The following is a 19,889-nucleotide window of genomic DNA, read 5'->3' on the forward strand; positions in this document are numbered from 1 at the left end:
AAGGGCCGGTCCCTGCAAGGGCCGGTCCCTGCAAGGGCCGGTCCCTGCAAGGGCCGGTCCCTGCAAGGGCCGGTCCCTGCAAGGGCCGGTCCCTGCAAGGGCCGGTCCCTGCAAGGGCCGGTCCCTGCAAGGGCCGGTCCCTGCAAGGGCCGGTCCCTGCAAGGGCCGGTCCCTGCAAGGGCCGGTCCCTGCAAGGGCCGGTCCCTGCAAGGGCCGGTCCCTGCAAGGGCCGGTCCCTGCAAGGGCCGGTCCCTGCAAGGGCCGGTCCCTGCAAGGGCCGGTCCCTGCAAGGGCCGGTCCCTGCAAGGGCCGGTCCCTGCAAGGGCCGGTCCCTGCAAGGGCCGGTCCCTGCAAGGGCCGGTCCCTGCAAGGGCCGGTCCCTGCAAGGGCCGGTCCCTGCAAGGGCCGGTCCCTGCAAGGGCCGGTCCCTGCAAGGGCCGGTCCCTGCAAGGGCCGGTCCCTGCAAGGGCCGGTCCCTGCAAGGGCCGGTCCCTGCAAGGGCCGGTCCCTGCAAGGGCCGGTCCCTGCAAGGGCCGGTCCCTGCAAGGGCCGGTCCCTGCAAGGGCCGGTCCCTGCAAGGGCCCTTCAAGAAAGGATATGCGATGATGAATTGATACTTGTTAAAAAGTAAGAAAAACATGTACAACTTACTGAACTCCCATTTAGTTGCTGCCCTGCTAATATCTGTGGCATGAGCAGTTGTACGCTTGGGATAGAGAATATTCAGCCTTGTGTGACTGAAGACCTTGCTGATGTCTTCTCAGTAATGCATTAGCTGAACATAAAAAATTATCTCCAATGTATACAGTGTAGTATCTTGCAGGCCCGGCCCCTGACAAATCCCCAGTGCTACTGCTTTTAGTTACAGTGCTGAGTATTTTGTCAGCTCAGTCCAGGCATCACAAGATCGATTTGAATGAAGAAGGCCTTTCGACCATCTGATCTCATCCTCCAGAAACCCTCCCCCATCACAGCATCCGCTGTGCGTTGTACTTCCTGCTGCTTTTTATAACCACTTCTGTAGACCATTTCATATGCAGCTCCTATCTGAATTGCACTCTTTTGGGGAGTTTTCTTTTCTAGAAGATTAAAACCACTAAATTGAAAAAGTAGTTTGGAGACAATTAGCAGAATTGAAGAAGAGAGCACTGGGGAATGAATAATTGTTCTGACAAAGCCTGAGAAGAATAATTAGGTGGGAGAAAAGCTGCAAATCGTGAACAGCCAATAAAGTTGCTGATTCCAGCATTGGTCACTCTGTCTGGGGCATTATCACGGTTACCCTATTCTTGCAGTCTTTTGTAATGTGTAAATGATATGTATATATCTTCTATATATACAGGAGACCTGTAGCTCAGTGGTTAGAACACTCGCCTCACAAGCGAGAGACCTGAGTTTGATTCCTGGCAGTGCGAAACCGTGGGCAAGTTTCCTTATTCCACACGCCTGATAATAATCCCTCAAGAAAAAAACAATATTAATATCGGTCACTTCAATCCACACCTGTTTGTGGGACACTGCTGTGCACAATTGGCTGCTGTGTTTTGCCCACTAATATACAGTCAATTCACTTTACAGTATATTCTGTGAAGCACTTTGAGACATCTTGACCACATGAAAAGTGCTATATCAAATGCAAGGATTATTATTATGCATACAAATAAAACAGCAATGTCTGTCTGTGCTTCAAGAAGGATCTCACTAACCGATTGACGTAGTGACATGAATTATACCTCATCGGAAGGGTCTTGAAACTTGGAGTGACATGGGTATATTTGTTTTCGGGTATCTTCATCGTTTCTGGCCACCGAGTCAAAGTAGCGCTGTGGCATCGTGCATTACAGAGTACGTATGTACGCATGCATTGCGTTTATAGCTGGGAGCCGTGCTGGCTGACTGGAGCTGTCTCTGTCTTTCCTCCAAAACACACAGTCTCTACATTTTATAATATACTAGCTGGACCTGTTGCAGCTACGCTTGAAACCAAAGGAGCCAATATGGAATATAGATTGCCACACAGACAAACAGACAGACATTTTATCTTATAAACTAATAAAACGATGTCTGTCTGTCTGTGTATCTAACAATCACGTAATAACCGATTGATGTAGAGACATGGTTTATATTTCATCGGAAAGGTCTTGAACCCGGCAGTGTCAGGAGCATTTGTTTTGGGGGGGGTGCGATATGAATGCAAATTGTTCAGAGAGCGAAAACAAGGATGTTTTTATTTTGAAAAGTAGGAGGGTTTCAATATGGAATAGATCACCTTCTAAACTGGTAGAAAAATAATATAAACTGAGTCACAAAGCTTAATGTCCTTTTATGCCAAATGCAAGTAACAGTATGGATCTCGGCGGGACTTTGGAGTCCTGTAGCTCAGTGGTTAGAGCACTCGCCTTGCAAGCGAGACACCTGGGTTCAATTCCAGGCAGGTCAGGACGAAACCTTGGGCAAGTTTCCTTACTCCACACGCCTGATAATAATCCTCCAAAACAAAACAATAATAAATTGGTCATTTTCAATCCAAGGCTGTTTGTGGGACTCTGCTGGGCCCAATTGGCTGCCGCGTTTCGCCCACAAATTCAGTCAATTCACTTTACAGCATATTCTGTGAAGCGCTTTGAGACATCGAGAAGACGTGAAAAGCGCTATATCAAATGCAAGGATTATTATTATTTTGTTATGTCAATGTCAACAAACACTGCAGGCAATGATGCAGTGTGAATTCTTGGGGCACTTGATTTTCACAATATCCATGACAGCATCAAACACTTGCACAGTCAGGCATAAGATCACAAGAGCTGTATATGGAGGCCCATTAGTTCATTTAAAAGCAAAGCGAAAGAAGTAAGAGGTTTTGGTAATTTCACGTTCCACGATGTGACCCTCTAGTGGCAGAGATACCCAACAACACTAGTCTGATTATGCTGTGCTGCTACACAGTAATAGTGATTGGCAGAATTTAGAGAGAAGAATGTTACAATTTGTAAAGACTTTCAAATGTTCTTAGATTAAGGTGTGTGAAGAATATAAATAAGTAGACTCGTTGGATTAAACACTGATTTCATTTTATTTGAATAAGGCGTATTTTAATTGAATAATAATAATTATTTTAATTGAAATTTCAAAACCTGATGTAAATAACAAGACAGGAGAGGGAATGATACTTTGGATTTGCCCAGAAGAGGTTCCCAATAAATACTGTCTGTAATAAGCGAACAATGCAAAAGAACACTCAAATAAAATTTTAACCATAACACAGCCAGTAGAGATAGGAGACAAGCACAACATGTTTACCCTCTGGCTCAGTTAACTAAGGTGAGCAGCAACAGCATTTAATAGTTAGAGGCAAGTGCATTACGATGGGAGTCAGAGACATGCGTATTAAATAGACTGTTTTTTTATTGGGTTGGAGAAAAAGGAATATACATTCATCATTCTCCATCAAAATCAAAATTCCTAATTTTATACTCTGTCCCTTTCATGTCCTTGTTTCTTTTCCTGCTTTATATTGTATTAACAAAATAAAATAAATAATAAAATATTATTAATATTTTCAAAACGTATAATGCTTTTGTTAGTTTCTTGCCAGAAGAGTTATTACATTTGCATTGATTAGGCTTTCACCAGAAAAATTCCAACTTTGTTAAGAGATGCGATGTGTAAAATTGTTGCATTCATAAGTACATATCCGACCGTACTTCATTGCTTGTTGAGGCAAATTTTCTTACGGATAAGATGGATAAGCTCAGAATAATCAAGAGGAAAAACAGCTAAACACAGCTGCTTATTTTTAAAAAGGGGTAGCATTTGATTGGAGATACCCTCCAACCATCTCAGCCCACTTCCACTCACAAAGGGAGGAGCCCACTATGTAATATTGCAAAGTTCAACAGGTATATTAATGCAAAGTTCTCTTCAGTTACTTTAGTGTAAAGCAGATTTAAGATTCAATGAGATATTCGAAAATGGAGATTCAAAGAATGTAGATTCCAAGGACGATTCAAAATTCAAGATTTGGAAGATTCAGGAAAGTTTTCTCCAGAGAAGTATAGACAGATAAAACTCCACTATAACAATTCTGCTGTGAAAGCTAGAAAGTTTGAAGACTCTTGTAGAACTTTATTAAATAAAACAAAAGACTGTTATCCTGATATGAATCTAGTAAAATCATAAACAATGAAGCAAAACAGGACAATGGTGGAAGAGACGGACAAAAGATTGCAGACTGTAAGTAGAACAATGATCTTTCAATTTCAATTTTGTTTCAGAACAGAGCATTAATTCAGATCATAAAGTGGTAAACATTCTTTCTCTGCCTGCTCCAAGTACCCAAATACATTTGTTAAATAGGTTCAATTCAGTTAGTGGTGATACGAGTCTTCACATGCTGTGATTCTCAGTCCACGAAACAAAGCATTATTAGTGTAATTGACTATAAAATTGGAATCTCATAATTTTCCAAATCTTTCATGTAATAAAGAATATCTCAATAAGCCTGAGATGCATGCATAATTGTTGTCTGCATGCGACAGAGAGAGAATTTGACTTTTCACTTGGTCAGTACTATAGTACAAAAGATGAGCAAACAGGGAAGCATGAGACAAGATGCAGGGACACAAGGATGGAGTTTCAGAGAGGGATAGGTGAAGCTGGCAAAATTTGCTGAGCACAAGAACAAGAATCGAACACAAGCGATAGAAGAGGTGGGGTGATGGTAGGCCATGGAGACATTTGAAAGGGAGCAGAAAGGAAACGAGTGAAGCTGAGTGAGGATGGGCTGATGTGCTCACAGAGCCTGCTCCAGGAGATGCCACACGCTGCAGAGTTCTGGATGGTCTGTAACTTGTGTCGGAAGCAGCTGAGGATCTGCGGAGCAGTAGGTTGTTGCAATAGTTGAGTTTGGAAGCGGTGTAAGTGTCTCAGCAGGAGGTGTGGGATGTGGGGAGCAATAGTGCAGGAAGTAAAATTTGAAGCGTTAAGCAGAGAAAGTAGAACTAATGAGAACTTGTGTGCCTGCGAGACAGAGAGAGAGAGAGAATGTTCAATGTGCAGGTCAATGAGGTCAATGAATGATGGTGTGGATGGGAGCTATTTGTTAAAACCTTACCCCAGAAATTTAAAACTCCTCCAAGATTTGATGATGTAACTGAAAACTGACTGGAAAGTTGAAAGGAGAAACAGCAGCATTAACAACTGTTACTTCTATTATGTGTATTTACTAAAATGGCATTAACAAGTGTTACTAAACTGTGTATTTACTGAACCGGACGTTAAAACAGTGTAGGAAGAGATGGTTATACATACAATGTATGTTTGACTGATAACCCAATTGTTCAGCAGTCTTCAGTGCTGGATGTTCCACCGCGCAGTAAACGTACTGTCCATTCATCTCTCTGGTTGCAGATAGACGAAGTGGGCTTGAGACGTTTACAGTTCCATCAGGAGCAGGACGTGTGGCACTCTGAGTAAAACTGACAATGAAAGGACCTTTCCAATGTATAGAAGCGGCTGGCTTTGCATTTTTTGCTAGACAGGTGGCTATGGTGCTTTCTCCACTGTCAGCCACAGGGATGTCTGGATACGGTTCTATGACAACAGTGGGAGCAACTAAAGAGGAAACAAAAGGGAATAAATAACAAAACAGGCATTAAAATTGATGTGGTACTCTGTGTTGGAATGCTTCACACAATGATTTACAAAGAATGGTAACTTTAGTTGTGTAAATAAATGCAATCGCTAATCTACAGCAGACAAAACCCACTGGCGCATTCCTCTACAAAATATTCAGTCACTACACTTTACAATATATCCAGTGAAGGGCTTTGAGATTCCAGACACAAAAGGAGCTATAAGCAAATGCAAGTATTATTATTCTTATTACAATGAAATTTGGCTTTTTCAGCAAAGTGTCTAAAGCGTGCAGAAACCCATCACCACGCTGGAAAGTATCCAACCACACTGAGAATTACATATATGTATGCCACCTACACATGGAAATTTTCACGTGTCTGGGCAGAATTCTCACTTTGAGGCTTCCACCTTGCAAGGAAGAAGTGAAGCTGGGAGGTGACAACTCATTCCAGGGCTTTGGATAGGAAGGGCAAGTTGGAGATCGTTCGGAAACTGGAGAGCAGAGAAGGGTCAAGTGACGGTTTCTTCAGGAGGAGGTGATGACAGTGGTTTTGAAAGGCGGGGAGTGCTGTACCAGTGGAGAAGCAGAGTAATGATTGGCTAGCAAAGGTGTGAAGAAGGGAGTTTGGGTGGCCAGAGAGATGTGGCTATATGTTCGAGGAGTGGGTGGTGGCTTCATTCAAAGAATAAGGGAGGACAAAGATGTTGGGAACAGGATCAACAATGTGGAAATGGTTGACTGGAGGCCAGAGGAGGGGGTAGAGGGGCTTATTTTTTCCAGCAATTTGTTGAAGGCTTTTGTAATTATTTACAGACAATTTGCTGATGCTAGTTTCCTAACCATTTTGTGCTCGGGAGATGTAGTTTGCATTCGCCCTTGATGCCAGGACCTCTACTGTTCGGACCGATCAGTATCAAGTGGAGTCCTGTAGTATATTGCTTAGCGCACTCATATCGCAAGTGAGAGGACCTGGGTTTGATTCCCAGGCAAGGTGAAACGTTAGGCAAGTTTCCTTTCTCCACATGCCTCTGTTTACCAAGCAGTAAGTGAGAACCCAGTTGTTAGTCGATTGGTGGATCGCTTTTTCGGGAACAATAATCCCTTAAAAAAAATTGGTTACTCATTCCATGACTGTTTGTGGCACACTGCTGTGCGCAAATGGCGAAAGTGTTTTGCTCATAAAATATACAGTCAATTCACTTCGTTGAGACGTACTGAAGACATAGTAAGGCGCTATACGTAGGAGTCCTGTAGCTCAGCGGTTAGAGCACTCGCCTCTCAAGCAAGAGACCTGGGTTCGATTCCCGGCACAGCAAAACCTTGGGCAAGTTACCTTAGTCCACACGCCTGATAATCCTCAAAAAAAAATTGGGTCACTTCAATCCACAAGAATTAAACATTAAAATTATGGGGATTTCATATGTCTACAGACACATTGGCAAAGAGGAGAGTAGGAGGTGAGAAAGGGACAGAATTTTCGCATTGTGTGCATAAAGCATCTACTGTCCAAAAAATGTCTGTGTTCCAGTTCCAACATTGACCTGCCTTGCTACTGCACGAGGGTTTGGATTAAGCAGCTGTTGTTGAGCAAGCCTTGTATCTGGCGTTAGACATGGACCTCGAGGACTACTCTTGAACAACAACAACTTGGATTGATATAGCGCCCTCAACGCCGGAAGACATCTCAGGGCGCTACTCTTGATACCAGGTGAATTGACATTAGTCCACTTCTCTATTGGTTATCAAAGATTGGATGTCCCAAAATGTCCTTCAACTATTCACGGTCAAGAGAGAAGTCATCTCCTGAGATACTGCAAAGATTTCCTCACTCTGGCTCTGACCTGCTCAACCTCCCTGGCCTCTCTGTCAAACTCCACCTTGGTGTGAGGTTGAATCATTGTTCAGTGGGTACAGGCTTGGCTACCACTGGTGGTGTGGAGGTATTGGGGCTCATGCAACAGGCCAGTTGAGTGAAAGGGAGGGCAGAGGAGTGGGGTATGAGCAAATCTGGGAGGTATGAGATGGTAGGGGTTGAAGGGATATGTATGTGAGGGTGGGGATCTTGAAATCGATCGTTTCAGAGATAGGGAGCCAGTAAAGTCTGGCGAGCATTGAGATGATTAGCGTGCAGAGTTTGATACAAGAAGAATGGTACAGCAATAATAATAAAAAATATTTAAAAAGTAATAGATCTTATACAATAATGATGACAAATGAACTAATATTATTATATATAAATAATATATTATATTGTGGACCACTCTATCCTCCTCCACCACCTCTTCTCTCACCATAACCTTCGAGGTTCTGTCATTGAATGGTTTAGATCCTATCTCTAACACTGGCTCCACTTTATCTCCACAAAATGCTTCTCCTCCAGCCCACGCACCATCTCTTGCAGTGTTCCTCGGAGCTCTGTCCTCTGTTCTTCTACCTGTACATGCTCCCACTTGGTGACAACATCCGCAGACATGGGGTCAATTTCCACATTTAGGCAGATGATACCCAACTCTATCTCTCTGCCTCCATCCTTGACCCCAGGACCATTGATCTAGCCAACTTTCTACCGTTCATCGACAGCAAGACCGAGGCTCTCCTGATTGGCTCACGCCAGCGCCTCCGCACCCTCAGCACCGGCAGCATTAGCATCCACAGATGCACACTCCATCTCATGAAGCCACTTAGGAACCTAGGCATCATGTTTGACCCTCAACTGTCCTTTCTCCCCCTCATCCGTGCCATGACCCGCTCTGCCTTCCCTCACCTCCGTAACATTGTCCGAGTCTGCCACCGCCTCAGGCCGCCGAAACCCTCATATATGCCTTCATTGCAACCATGTTCCACTATGCCAATGCCCTGCTGGTCGGCCTTCCCAACTTTTCCCTCCACATGCTGCGGATTATCCAGAACTCTGCAGCTTGTGTTCTATCTAGCACCAGATTCCATGACCCAGTCACACCCACCCTCGCCCAGCTCCACTGGCTCCCCATCCCTCAGAGGATCGAATTCAAAATTCTGGCCCTCACCTTTAATGCCTTCCATGATCTTTGCCCCTCCTACGTCTCCGACCTGTAAGCTCCTTCCGCTCAGCAGGCTCCGGACTGCACCATGTCTATTGCCCGACCCACCCCACCATCACGAGTTGGGCCTCCAGCATCTCTGCCCACAACCTCTGGAATTGCATCCCACAATTCCTTCGACTTGATCACTCACTTGCCTCCAGGTCGGGTCCCTGCCAGGGCGGGTCCCTGCCAGGGCGGGTCCCTGCCAGGGCGGGTCCCTGCCAGGGCGGGTCCCTGCCAGGGCGGGTCCCTGCCAGGGCGGGTCCCTGCCAGGGCGGGTCCCTGCCAGGGCGGGTCCCTGCCAGGGCGGGTCCCTGCCAGGGCGGGTCCCTGCCAGGGCGGGTCCCTGCCAGGGCGGTCCCTGCCAGGGCGGGTCCCTGCCAGGGCGGGTCCCTGCCAGGGCGGGTCCCTGCCAGGGCGGGTCCCTGCCAGGGCGGGTCCCTGCCAGGGCCGCTCCCTGCCAGGGCCGGTCCCTGCCAGGGCCGGTCCTTGCCAGGACCCGAGGTGGTTCAAGAAAGGATATGCGATGATGAACTGATACTTGTTAAAAATTTAGGAAAACATGTACAACTTACTGAACTCCCATTTATTTGCTGCCCTGCTAATATCTGTGGCATGAGCAGTTGTACGCTTGGGATAGAGAATATTCAGCCTTGTGTGACTGAAGACCTTGCTGATGTCTTTTCAGTAATGCATTAGCTGAACATAAAAANTTATCTCCAATGTATACAGTGTAGTATCTTGTAATGCTGCTGTTAATGTTGCAGAATTGAAAAAGATGTTGGGATTGTAATTGTGTTGAATTTTTTTTATATTGACTGCACAGATGCAGATTAAATTTGTTGTGCATATAAATATAATCTAAGCCATTTCCTGATGAAAGTAGTACTGTCACATCTATTCCTGGTTTAAGTCGGCAATGAATATTGTTTTGCATAACAGTATATAAGCAATAGGTATTGTTCATTCAGGAGCAATGCACACAAAGTTTGTGATTGAAAAAGGGATCTAGATTCTGATTTCTAAAAGTGAGGTATAAATTGATGCTGACATTTGAAAATGAGTTTCACCCAACCCTCACAATTCCTCTTGTTGTAAAGTTTAATTTGTATTTTTCAGTACAAAGGCCCGTACTTCTGCATCAATCATTCTGCGAGGAGCAAATGATTTCATGTGTGATGAGATGGAGCGCTCCCTACATGATGCACTCTGTGTTGTGAAGAGAGTGCTTGAGTCCAAGTCTTTAGTTCCAGGAGGTGGGGCTGTGGAAGCTGCACTCTCCATCTACCTGGAAAACTATGCAACTAGTTTGGTATGGGTTTAATTGTATTTCAAGATTATTGGGGGAGGGCACTTTTACCGTATGCTTTGAGCTGATTAACCAGGGATTACTGTCCCTATTAATTTGCAGTATTAAAAATTATTTTAAGAAAATAAGTTAAAAGTACTTCATGTATTTAACTGTTGGTTGTCTTTTTGTTTAGGGATCACGTGAACAACTTGCCATTGCAGAATTTGCCCGGGCCATGTTGGTTATTCCTAAGACTCTGGCAGCGAATGCTGCTCAGGATTCTACAGACCTTGTTGCAAAGTTGCGTGCATTCCACAACGAAGCTCAGGTCAATCCTGATCGCAAAACTTTGAAATGGTAAAAATTTTATTGTACTGTGGTCTGCAAAAGATTGTGACTTGAGACCCATTGTTGTCTGAATCAGCGATGAAACTAAATTTGAACATTGTTGCAATTCATGAGCAATCATTGATTTTTGGTGACCTGGTGCCCCAGATAGCAGTAAAGTGCAAAATTGATTTTCTCCATCTTGTTAAAGTAACTTTTATGGCCGAGTTGTCAGAATTCAATCGGAAATTATGAATGTTTTACTAATATTGTAGTGACTGGCTATTAAAACAGTGTTAATCAAATTGACATTTTGCTTGTGCAGGATTGGTCTTGATTTATTGAATGGGAAGCCAAGGGACAACAAACAAGCTGGTGTCTTTGAGCCTACTATGGTTAAAGTCAAGAGTCTGAAGTTTGCAACAGAAGCTGCTATAACCATCCTGCGAATTGATGATCTCATCAAACTTTACCCAGATGAAAAGCAAGACAAAGGAAAGAGTTACCAAGATGCAGTTCAAAGTGGAGAGCTTAATGGCTGAAGCACCTGAGTTCTAAAATCAGCTATTATAATTTATGTTTAACTCTTGGCATCCATCAGGTGCTTCTTGTACTTCTGTTCTAGATTGAGCAGCTTGTCATACTTGTCTGAAATTCAGTGCCACTTGTTTAGTGCTCTGTTTAATTTACTATGCTTGTTTAGTGCTATTTGGCACAAACCGGATTTAAAAGACCTCTTACTTTGTTACCTATAGTCAACTCTTTCAAGTTATTTGTGCAAAATTATTTCCTGTACATTGACAGTTGTGCTTCAAGCTCCTTCAGAAATAAAATGTGACAGTTGTCGAGTGATCAGCCCATCTATGTAGGGAGCTGTTAAGAGACCACCTTAATTTCATGAATAAACGTTGATGTTGTGCTTCTGGTCTTTTCAAATCTAATTAATTGTGTATGTTATTTCATTGTGGACATGATTTCTCCCTCACACAAATTCACTGGGGAAAACATTAATTAAAAATACTACTGGGGAAGGATGTAATAAGGCACTATATCAAATACAAGGATGATTATTATCTCCCCAAATAAGTAACCTCTCTGATTCTTGGTTGCTGATCTTACCATGGGGAATGATAAAATGCTCAAAAGTATTAGGGCAGCATTTGTAAATCAATTAAAGCAAAATTAAAATACAATGAATGTTCCCCTGCTTTCTCACATGTATTCAACCATCTTGCCCTTCTATAAATACTGGCACTTGATGTAATTTGAGAGTCAGTTTACAAGATTCAGCAATGGTACATTGAGCAATTTATTTCATAAAGAAAAAAATGGTCAATCTGAATTGAGAGATAATAGGAAGGAGTTTATGAATTTTAACAAAAGTATGGATTCCACATACACAATATTACTATGATTTCAAACTTCAGTACTTTTAATCAAATATTTAAAAGTTACACTAATTTTCAGAACCATTTTATGTGGACTGAAGTTTTGAATAGTTTTAAGACTACTTGAACTACTTTACACGTTCATTATAAAAACAAAATGCACCTACATTTCATTGGAATCAGGCTGTAACCTCTAAAATAAAAGCTCAATTTTATCCAGTCAGTAGCTTAGCTGCAGAGTATCTTCAGTTCTTGTAGTAAAATTTAGGTGTAATTTATTGCCTTTCAACACACATAGCTATTCCCATTCCACCTCCTATACACAAAGAAGCAATGCCACGCTTTTTTCCTGTTCTCTCCAGTGCGTAGAGAAGTGTAACCAGAATGCGGCACCCAGACGTTCCCAGAGGGTGACCTAAAGCAATAGCACCACCTTGGATGTTTACCTAGAAAGACAAACACAAAAAATGCATTTTTTTAAAAAAAGAGGGAAAACCTTTTCCCTAATTTTCTCCTTACTCCACTGGCCTGCTTCAGGTCCCCTGCCTATCCTACCATCAGCAGTCAGGCTTTCAGCCTATCTGCTCTCACTTTGTGGAACTCCAACGAGAGCCCTATCACCTCAACACTCCCTTACCTCCTTCAAGGTCCTCAAAACCTTCCTCTGACCGGTCATCTTCCTGGCCCCCATCCCTCCCGAATCCAACCCCAGCTTGGATGCAAACCTTCGACTGCAGTGGCTTGGGACATCCTCCCGACATGAAAGGCGCTTTATAAATGCAATTTGTTGTTTTATTACATCCCACATTGACCCATTGGGTGAATCAGGAAGTAAAAAGGATCAATTGCATTTAGTTGTAGTGCCAATTTTTATATCTACATTTCTCACCTTCTCTGGGTTTATACCCAGTTCCTTGACAACAGCTACAGACTGTGATGCAAAAGCTTCATTGATTTCGAAGAGATCAACTTCATCCAGCGTCCAGCCGGCTTTTTCTACCTAGAATAAATAGTAAATCTAAGTCATTACCCTTGAATCTGAAGATGATGGAATGCACAGTGGGTGAATCATTGGTTGAAAAGAAAACAATCTACTTGACCCTACTTGAGGAGGGACACAATTTGACCGCTCCTCAGTCAATGATATCAGCCATGTGAGGAGTGACCGAGCAGACCTTTTCCAAATGGGAAAGGGAGATACCTGGAGTTGAGCCATGACCCCAGTCTCGTCTCCTGCAGGTGCTTAAAAAACAATAGCAGAGTCCTGGGGGCAGAATAGCTGCCAATTCTCTCACTTGCAGGATAGCCCATTCCCAAAATAGGAAACACCATATAAAAGTAGAGTTCCCGGCAAGGGCCGGTCCCGGCAAGGGCCGGTCCCGGCAAGGGCCGGTCCCGGCAAGGGCCGGTCCCGGCAAGGGCCACCGGTGGTGCTTCAAGAAAGGATATGCGATGATGAATTGATACTTGTTAAAAAGTAAGAAAAACATGTACAACTTACTGAACTCCCATTTATTTGCTGCCCTGCTAATATCTGTGGCATGAGCAGTTGTACGCTTGGGATAGAGAATATTCAGCCTTGTGTGACTGAAGACCTTGCTGATGTCTTCTCAGTAATGCATTAGCTGAACATAAAAAATTATCTCCAATGTATACAGTGTATTATCTTGCAGGCCCGGCCCCTGACAAATCCCCAGTTCTACTGCTTTTAGTCACAGTGCTGAGTATTTTGTCAGCTCAGTCCAGGCATCACAAGATCGATTTGAATGAAGAAGGCCTTTCGACCATCTGATCTCATCCTCCAGAAACCCTCCCCCATCACAGCATCCGCTGTGCTTTGTACTTCCTGCTGCTTATTATAACCACTTCTGTAGACCATTTCATATGCAGCTCCTATCTGAATTGCACTCTTTTGGGGAGTTTTCTTTTCTAGAAGATTAAAACCACTAAATTGAAAAAGTAGTTTGGAGACAATTAGCAGAATTGAAGAAGAGAGCACTGGGGAATGAATAATTGTTCTGACAAAGCCTGAGAAGAATAATTAGGTGGGAGAAAAGCTGCAAATCGTGAACAGCCAATAAAGTTGCTGATTCCAGCATTGGTCACTCTGTCTGGGGCATTATCACGGTTACCCTATTCTTGCAGTCTTTTGTAATGTGTAAATGATATGTATATATCTTCTATATATACAGGAGACCTGTAGCTCAGTGGTTAGAACACTCGCCTCACAAGCGAGAGACCTGAGTTTGATTCCTGGCAGTGCGAAACCGTGGGCAAGTTTCCTTATTCCACACGCCTGATAATAATCCCTCAAGAAAAAAACAATATTAATATCGGTCACTTCAATCCACACCTGTTTGTGGGACACTGCTGTGCACAATTGGCTGCTGTGTTTTGCCCACTAATATACAGTCAATTCACTTTACAGTATATTCTGTGAAGCACTTTGAGACATCTTGACCACATGAAAAGCGCTATATCAAATGCAAGGATTATTATTATGCATACAAATAAAACAGCAATGTCTGTCTGTGCTTCAAGAAGGATCTCACTAACCGATTGATTTAGTGACATGAATTATACCTCATCGGAAGGGTCTTGGAACTTGGAGTGACATGGGTATATTTGTTTTCGGGTATCTTCATCGTTTCTGGCCACCGAGTCAAAGTAACGCTGTGGCATCGTGCATTACAGAGTACGTATGTACGCATGCATTGCGTTTATAGCTGGGAGCCGTGCTGGCTGACTGGAGCTGTCTCTGTCTTTCCTCCAAAACACACAGTCTCTACATTTTATAATATACTAGCTGGACCTGTTGCAGCTACGCTTGAAACCAAAGGAGCCAATATGGAATATAGATTGCCACACAGACAAACAGACAGACATTTTATCTTATATAAACTAATAAAACGATGTCTGTCTGTCTGTCTGTGTATCTAACAATCACGTAATAACCGATTGATGTAGAGACATGGTTTATATTTCATCGGAAAGGTCTTGAACCCGGCAGTGTCAGGAGCATTTGTTTTGGGGGGGGGTGCGATATGAATGCAAATTGTTCAGAGAGCGAAAACAAGGATGTTTTTATTTTGAAAAGTAGGAGGGTTTCAATATGGAATAGATCACCTTCTAAACTGGTAGAAAAATAATATAAACTGAGTCACAAAGCTTAATGTCCTTTTATGCCAAATGCAAGTAACAGTATGGATCTCGGCGGGACTTTGGAGTCCTGTAGCTCAGTGGTTAGAGCACTCGCCTTGCAAGCGAGACACCTGGGTTCAATTCCAGGCAGGTCAGGACGAAACCTTGGGCAAGTTTCCTTACTCCACACGCCTGATAATAATCCTCCAAAACAAAACAATAATAAATTGGTCATTTTCAATCCAAGGCTGTTTGTGGGACTCTGCTGGGCCCAATTGGCTGCCGCGTTTCGCCCACAAATTCAGTCAATTCACTTTACAGCATATTCTGTGAAGCGCTTTGAGACATCGAGAAGACGTGAAAAGCGCTATATCAAATGCAAGGATTATTATTATTTTGTTATGTCAATGTCAACAAACACTGCAGGCAATGATGCAGTGTGAATTCTTGGGGCACTTGATTTTCACAATATCCATGACAGCATCAAACACTTGCACAGTCAGGCATAAGATCACAAGAGCTGTATATGGAGGCCCATTAGTTCATTTAAAAGCAAAGCGAAAGAAGTAAGAGGTTTTGGTAATTTCACGTTCCACGATGTGACCCTCTAGTGGCAGAGATACCCAACAACACTAGTCTGATTATGCTGTGCTGCTACACAGTAATAGTGATTGGCAGAATTTAGAGAGAAGAATGTTACAATTTGTAAAGACTTTCAAATGTTCTTAGATTAAGGTGTGTGAAGAATATAAATAAGTAGACTCGTTGGATTAAACACTGATTTCATTTTATTTGAATAAGGCGTATTTTAATTGAATAATAATAATTATTTTAATTGAAATTTCAAAACCTGATGTAAATAACAAGACAGGAGAGGGAATGATACTTTGGATTTGCCCAGAAGAGGTTCCCAATAAATACTGTCTGTAATAAGCGAACAATGCAAAAGAACACTCAAATAAAATTTTAACCATAACACAGCCAGTAGAGATAGGAGACAAGCACAACATGTTTACCCTCTGGCTCAGTTAACTAAGGTGAGCAGCAACAGCATTTAATAGTTAGAGGCAAGTGCATTACGATGGGAGTCAGAGACATGCGTATTAAATAGACTGTTTTTTTATTGGGTTGGAGAAAAAGGAATATACATTCATCATTCTCCATCAAAATCAAAATTCCTAATTTTATACTCTGTCCCTTTCATGTCCTTGTTTCTTTTCCTGCTTTATATTGTATTAACAAAATAAAATAAATAATAAAATATTATTAATATTTTCAAAACGTATAATGCTTTTGTTAGTTTCTTGCCAGAAGAGTTATTACATTTGCATTGATTAGGCTTTCACCAGAAAAATTCCAACTTTGTTAAGAGATGCGATGTGTAAAATTGTTGCATTCATAAGTACATATCCGACCGTACTTCATTGCTTGTTGAGGCAAATTTTCTTACGGATAAGATGGATAAGCTCAGAATAATCAAGAGGAAAAACAGCTAAACACAGCTGCTTATTTTTAAAAAGGGGTAGCATTTGATTGGAGATACCCTCCAACCATCTCAGCCCACTTCCACTCACAAAGGGAGGAGCCCACTATGTAATATTGCAAAGTTCAACAGGTATATTAATGCAAAGTTCTCTTCAGTTACTTTAGTGTAAAGCAGATTTAAGATTCAATGAGATATTCGAAAATGGAGATTCAAAGAATGTAGATTCCAAGGACGATTCAAAATTCAAGATTTGGAAGATTCAGGAAAGTTTTCTCCAGAGAAGTATAGACAGATAAAACTCCACTATAACAATTCTGCTGTGAAAGCTAGAAAGTTTGAAGACTCTTGTAGAACTTTATTAAATAAAACAAAAGACTGTTATCCTGATATGAATCTAGTAAAATCATAAACAATGAAGCAAAACAGGACAATGGTGGAAGAGACGGACAAAAGATTGCAGACTGTAAGTAGAACAATGATCTTTCAATTTCAATTTTGTTTCAGAACAGAGCATTAATTCAGATCATAAAGTGGTAAACATTCTTTCTCTGCCTGCTCCAAGTACCCAAATACATTTGTTAAATAGGTTCAATTCAGTTAGTGGTGATACGAGTCTTCACATGCTGTGATTCTCAGTCCACGAAACAAAGCATTATTAGTGTAATTGACTATAAAATTGGAATCTCATAATTTTCCAAATCTTTCATGTAATAAAGAATATCTCAATAAGCCTGAGATGCATGCATAATTGTTGTCTGCATGCGACAGAGAGAGAATTTGACTTTTCACTTGGTCAGTACTATAGTACAAAAGATGAGCAAACAGGAAAGCATGAGACAAGATGCAGGGACACAAGGATGGAGTTTCAGAGAGGGATAGGTGAAGCTGGCAAAATTTGCTGAGCACAAGAACAAGAATCGAACACAAGCGATAGAAGAGGTGGGGTGATGGTAGGCCATGGAGACATTTGAAAGGGAGCAGAAAGGAAACGAGTGAAGCTGAGTGAGGATGGGCTGATGTGCTCACAGAGCCTGCTCCAGGAGATGCCACACGCTGCAGAGTTCTGGATGGTCTGTAACTTGTGTCGGAAGCAGCTGAGGATCTGCGGAGCAGTAGGTTGTTGCAATAGTTGAGTTTGGAAGCGGTGTAAGTGTCTCAGCAGGAGGTGTGGGATGTGGGGAGCAATAGTGCAGGAAGTAAAATTTGAAGCGTTAAGCAGAGAAAGTAGAACTAATGAGAACTTGTATGCCTGCGAGACAGAGAGAGAGAGAGAGTGTTCAATGTGCAGGTCAATGAGGTCAATGACTGAGTTGAGATGGTGTGGATGGGAGCTATGTATAAAAACCTTACCCCAGAAATTTAAAACTCCTCCAAGATTTGATGATGTAACTGAAAACTGACTGGAAAGTTGAAAGGAGAAACAGCAGCATTAACAACTGTTACTTCTATTATGTGTATTTACTAAAATGGCATTAACAAGTGTTACTAAACTGTGTATTTACTGAACCGGACGTTAAAACAGTGTAGGAAGAGATGGTTATACATACAATGTATGTTTGACTGATAACCCAATTGTTCAGCAGTCTTCAGTGCTGGATGTTCCACCACACAGTAAACGTACTGTCCATTCATCTCTCTGGTTGCAGATAGACGAAGTGGGCTTGAGACGTTTACAGTTCCATCAGGAGCAGGACGTGTGGCACTCTGAGTAAAACTGACAATGAAAGGACCTTTCCAATGTATAGAAGCGGCTGGCTTTGCATTTTTTGCTAGACAGGTGGCTATGGTGCTTTCTCCACTGTCAGCCACAGGGATGTCTGGATACGGTTCTATGACAACAGTGGGAGCAACTAAAGAGGAAACAAAAGGGAATAAATAACAAAACAGGCATTAAAATTGATGTGGTACTCTGTGTTGGAATGCTTCACACAATGATTTACAAAGAATGGTAACTTTAGTTGTGTAAATAAATGCAATCGCTAATCTACAGCAGACAAAACCCACTGGCGCATTCCTCTACAAAATATTCAGTCACTACACTTTACAATATATCCAGTGAAGGGCTTTGAGATTCCAGACACAAAAGGAGCTATAAGCAAATGCAAGTATTATTATTCTTATTACAATGAAATTTGGCTTTTTCAGCAAAGTGTCTAAAGCGTGCAGAAACCCATCACCACGCTGGAAAGTATCCAACCACACTGAGAATTCCATATATGTATGCCACCTACACATGGAAATTTTCACGTGTCTGGGCAGAATTCTCACTTTGAGGGTTCCACCTTGCAAGGAAGAAGTGAAGCTGGGAGGTGACAACTCATTCCAGGGCTTTGGATAGGAAGGGCAAGTTGGAGATCGTTCGGAAACTGGAGAGCAGAGAAGGGTCAAGTGACGGTTTCTTCAGGAGGAGGTGATGACAGTGGTTTTGAAAGGCGGGGAGTGCTGTACCAGTGGAGAAGCAGAGTAATGATTGGCTAGCAAAGGTGTGAAGAAGGGAGTTTGGGTGGCCAGAGAGATGTGGCTATATGTTCGAGGAGTGGGTGGTGGCTTCATTCAAAGAATAAGGGAGGACAAAGATGTTGGGAACAGGATCAACAATGTGGAAATGGTTGACTGGAGGCCAGAGGAGGGGGTAGAGGGGCTTATTTTTTCCAGCAATTTGTTGAAGGCTTTTGTAATTATTTACAGACAATTTGCTGATGCTAGTTTCCTAACCATTTTGTGCTCGGGAGATGTAGTTTGCATTCGCCCTTGATGCCAGGACCTCTACTGTTCGGACCGATCAGTATCAAGTGGAGTCCTGTAGTATATTGCTTAGCGCACTCATATCGCAAGTGAGAGGACCTGGGTTTGATTCCCAGGCAAGGTGAAACGTTAGGCAAGTTTCCTTTCTCCACATGCCTCTGTTTACCAAGCAGTAAGTGAGAACCCAGTTGTTAGTCGATTGGTGGATCGCTTTTTCGGGAACAATAATCCCTTAAAAAAAATTGGTTACTCATTCCATGACTGTTTGTGGCACACTGCTGTGCGCAAATGGCGAAAGTGTTTTGCTCATAAAATATACAGTCAATTCACTTCGTTGAGACGTACTGAAGACATAATAAGGCGCTATACGTAGGAGTCCTGTAGCTCAGTGGTTAGAGCACTCGCCTCTCAAGCAAGAGACCTGGGTTCGATTCCCGGCACAGCAAAACCTTGGGCAAGTTACCTTAGTCCACACGCCTGATAATCCTCAAAAAAAAATTTGGTCACTTCAATCCACAAGAATTAAAACATTAAAATTATGGGGATTTCATATGTCTACAGACACATTGGCAAAGGGAGGGTGTAGGAGGTGAGAAAGGGACAGAATTTTCGCATTGTGTGCATAAAGCATCTACTGTCCAAAAAATGTCTGTGTTCCAGTTCCAACATTGACCTGCCTTGCTACTGCACGAGGGTTTGGATTAAGCAGCTGTTGTTGAGCAAGCCTTGTATCTGGCGTTAGACATGGACCTCGAGGACTACTCTTGAACAACAACAACAACTTGGATTGATATAGCGCCCTCCACGCCGG

General features: G+C 42.6%; 2 protein-coding genes across 2 annotated transcripts; one reads left to right on the forward strand and one right to left on the reverse strand.

The window, feature by feature from the left end:
* The first annotated feature begins 586 nt into the window (after nt 1-586).
* Nucleotides 587-11,237, forward strand: LOC121848883 (T-complex protein 1 subunit alpha). Its single transcript, XM_042334230.1, has 4 exons — nt 587-627; nt 9,820-10,012; nt 10,185-10,348; nt 10,644-11,237. Exons 2-4 carry the CDS (start codon nt 9,872-9,874, stop codon nt 10,858-10,860), a joined length of 522 nt encoding a protein of 173 aa, XP_042190164.1. The 5' UTR covers nt 587-627; nt 9,820-9,871; the 3' UTR covers nt 10,861-11,237.
* Nucleotides 11,238-11,609: 372 nt separating this feature from the next.
* LOC103174394 (acetyl-CoA acetyltransferase, cytosolic-like) lies at nt 11,610-14,388 on the reverse strand. The gene is made up of 3 exons (XM_042334116.1): nt 14,290-14,388; nt 12,596-12,706; nt 11,610-12,152 (listed from the first exon to the last, which is right to left on the reverse strand). Exons 1-3 carry the CDS (start codon nt 14,386-14,388, stop codon nt 11,982-11,984), a joined length of 381 nt encoding a protein of 126 aa, XP_042190050.1. The 3' UTR covers nt 11,610-11,981.
* Nucleotides 14,389-19,889: the final 5,501 nt, after the last annotated feature.

The sequence above is a fragment of the Callorhinchus milii genome, unplaced genomic scaffold (genome assembly GCF_018977255.1).
Source record: "Callorhinchus milii isolate IMCB2004 unplaced genomic scaffold, IMCB_Cmil_1.0 Scaffold4, whole genome shotgun sequence".
Lineage (NCBI taxonomy): Eukaryota > Metazoa > Chordata > Chondrichthyes > Chimaeriformes > Callorhinchidae > Callorhinchus > Callorhinchus milii.